This window comes from Gekko japonicus, unplaced genomic scaffold (genome assembly GCF_001447785.1).
Source record: "Gekko japonicus isolate JY-2015 unplaced genomic scaffold, Gekko_japonicus_V1.1 scaffold2698, whole genome shotgun sequence".
In the NCBI taxonomy this organism is placed as follows: Eukaryota; Metazoa; Chordata; class Lepidosauria; order Squamata; family Gekkonidae; genus Gekko; species Gekko japonicus.
The window spans coordinates 151,313-154,199 of NW_015162558.1; the positions used below are offsets into that span (position 1 = coordinate 151,313).

The 2,887-nt window shown below is 47.8% G+C and overlaps 1 protein-coding gene across 1 annotated transcript in view; it reads right to left on the minus strand.

The window, feature by feature from the left end:
- TBC1D10B (TBC1 domain family member 10B) overlaps positions 1 to 2,887 on the minus strand; it is a 25,544-nt gene that overhangs the window by 8,469 nt on the left and 14,188 nt on the right. The window contains exons 4-5 of the mRNA XM_015406389.1: positions 2,165 to 2,271; positions 1,173 to 1,287 (exon numbers count right to left, since the gene is read on the minus strand). Coding sequence (XP_015261875.1) covers positions 1,173 to 1,287; positions 2,165 to 2,271 — 222 coding nt within the window. The remainder of the gene's footprint in view (positions 1 to 1,172; positions 1,288 to 2,164; positions 2,272 to 2,887) is intronic.

Genomic DNA, 2,887 nt, shown 5'->3' on the forward strand with positions numbered 1-2,887 from the left:
CGTCCCCCCAGAAGAAATTAACACAGGACTACTTAACATAAAAAACCCGGATGCCAGTCGTGAACAATGTTCCCTCTAAGCTGTGGAGTCTTGTGAGCAAACATTCTACTTTGTGAGCTACCGGCATGAAAGTTGCGAGCAAGCGATTTGGCTGCTGCATACATTAGTTTGCTCTGGCGCCCTCCTTCCTGAGCTGAGACAACAATGTGTGAGCCAGAGGCTAAAAAACAGTGAGCTAGCTCACGCTAACTCAGCTTAGTGGGAACCCTGGTCGTGAATAGGTGTGGGCCTTGTTTGACTAGAATGGCCGCGCTCTGCCATTCAGCGGCAGGCTGCCAGTGCTCTGGTTCAGCTAGGAGGGAGCAGGATGCTGACCACACACGGGAGAGCTTCAAGAGGCAAAGGCTCTGCGGAGAAGGAGCCACTGGGCAGGCCTGGTGCCACGCCCGAGGAGCCCAGAACTTCTGGATCTGGCGCTGCCACCCCTCGCCCAAAGAAAAGGGGGGGGGGGACTAAACCAACCAAGCAAAAACCTCCAAGGTAAGTTTAGAAAACTTATTATTGAGGGCCAAAAGTTAAAACCATAAATAAAAGAATGTTTATTTCAAAGACACATAAAACCATTGTAGGGGCCCAAATAAAACCTCCTAAAGTGTTCGAAGGGACAAATGCACAAGTAAGAACAATGTAGGACCCGACACATTTCAGCTCACAAGAGCCTTCTTCCGAGGTCAAATAGTACAAAGAACAAAATATACCGAGCAACAAAGTCCCTGTAACACATGTAAGGCAATAAACAATAATATAGGACCAAAAATGGAATGTTCCAATCTGGAATTGAATGACGCACCAAAAGATTTTTATTTGGGGCCACAAATATACCTTGCCTTGTGTCAGAAGTAGTTGCATATACTGGAAACAACATCAGGACCAATATGTACCTTCCAGTTTAGGTCCTAAGAGTGCAAGTAAAATTGCCTTATCAGGGACCGTGTGACATCAATGTTTCCTTTGGAGGCTGCTGCCGTCGCTCACACAGATTTCAGACTGAGGCCATGCAACAGATACATTGACCAGCCAAGGATCTCAGGCTCCTTTCTACACTTCCCCACTATGCCCCACACCTTTCAGAGAGCACCTGAACCTGACAATGCAGTGGAACAGTTCCTCACCTCTGCGGGCATATTCATCAGCAGAACCGCAGCAACAGGCGCCTGGGCTTGGCAGTACCCTTCCTCTGGCCGGTAGATGGTGTAGGCTTTCAGGATGCGGTAGAGGTCCTGCTGCCTGTGTGAGAGAGACAGAGGGGAGGATGAGAGCCAGGAACCTAGAACTTTTCTCCAGGCTCAAGATGGCGTCTAATCCAGGTATAGACCAAGAGGCTCAGAGGAGCATTTGAAGAGGGTATATAGCGCTTTGGCCTCTTGGAGACACCATTTCCAACCCAGGGCCCACCTAGCGATGCAGAGCTGCACACCAGTCTTGGGTGTGGGGCTGTAGGTTTAAGCCTGGACTCTGCCAAGTACCTAGAAGGGGCGTCTTTGCAAAGGCTCCTTAGGGGAGGGGCTGTGGCTCAGTGATGGAGCCTCCGCTTTGCACACAGAAAAACCCAGATCCAATCCCTGGCATTTCTTCTGAACAGTTCAAATAGACAAGCTTAGCCCAAGCTCGTCAGAAGCTTGGAAGCTAAGCAAGGTTGGCCACAGACAGTACTTAGATGGGAGACTTCCGAAGAAGTCCAGGGTTGCTACCCAGAGGAAGGCAATGGCAAAACACCTCTGCTCGTTTCTGGCTGGGAACACGGCATGGATGGGGGTTGCCATGAGTCGGTTCTGACTTGAAAGTGGGCTGCTGTTAGTAACTGGGCCTATGATACAAAGTAAGTCAATGCATTTCCCAGTTCATGGGTCAAAGCACCACTGGGAATGCTGAAAGAGAGATGGGTTTTGTTTTGTTTTTTGTCAACAGTGCCTTACTTACTATGGGTCCAGTGTCCTCAGGTACAGGGAGAAAAGAGAGGAGCAAGAGCCACGGTGGGAAGGTGGAACAGGTGAACAGTGTACACATGCGTGTAGGAGTTCGGCAGCCAGGGAGGAATCTAGTATGTGGCTGATGCCTGCCTGACCTCGTGTAGCGACACTCTTCCCCTCTGCCGTCCACTCACCCATGGCCTCCCCGATCAACAAATATCTCGTGCAACGGGAACTGCCTGTGCAGGTCTTTCTCAATCACATCAAGCCACTTGGGATCTCCAGCTTGGCGCTCCAGTTCCTAATAAGACAGGCAGACAGAGAGAGTAAAGAGAGTATGCTTGCATATTGTAGGCATTACAATACCAATAGCCCATGGTAGGCTCCATTAGATACTACAGCTATTATGAACATTGAAAATCTTCATTGATATCTTTGAAACGTCACCAGAGGAAATGAATTACTGAGAGACAGTATTTGTCTCACATCTCTGTTCGGAAGAAGAGCTACCTTCGAAACGGCAAGACATTCTGGAGATCACCGTCAATTTTTCGTTATTATGTATATTATTACTGTTCACTTTTTGTGTAATTTATTCTTTGAAGAGATTTATTAAGCGTCACTTGTTCAGAGTTCTTCCTGGTTGAGGACAGCCAGATTTCTCTCGGGCCGGGGACCCCCAGGAAGTTCTTGTTTCCTGAGCACAGTCCTCTTCCAAGGGCATACTGGGAGAGGCGGTCCTGAAGGTACGTGGTTAAGATTATTATTATTATTATTATTACAATATTAGATTTATATCCTGCTGTCCCCCACTAATGTGGGGCTCACACCGGGTTCCGACATATAATAAATAGAACACATATCAGATTAAAACATATCAATTAAAAACAAGTCCAGCAATACAATTCCTAAGATGG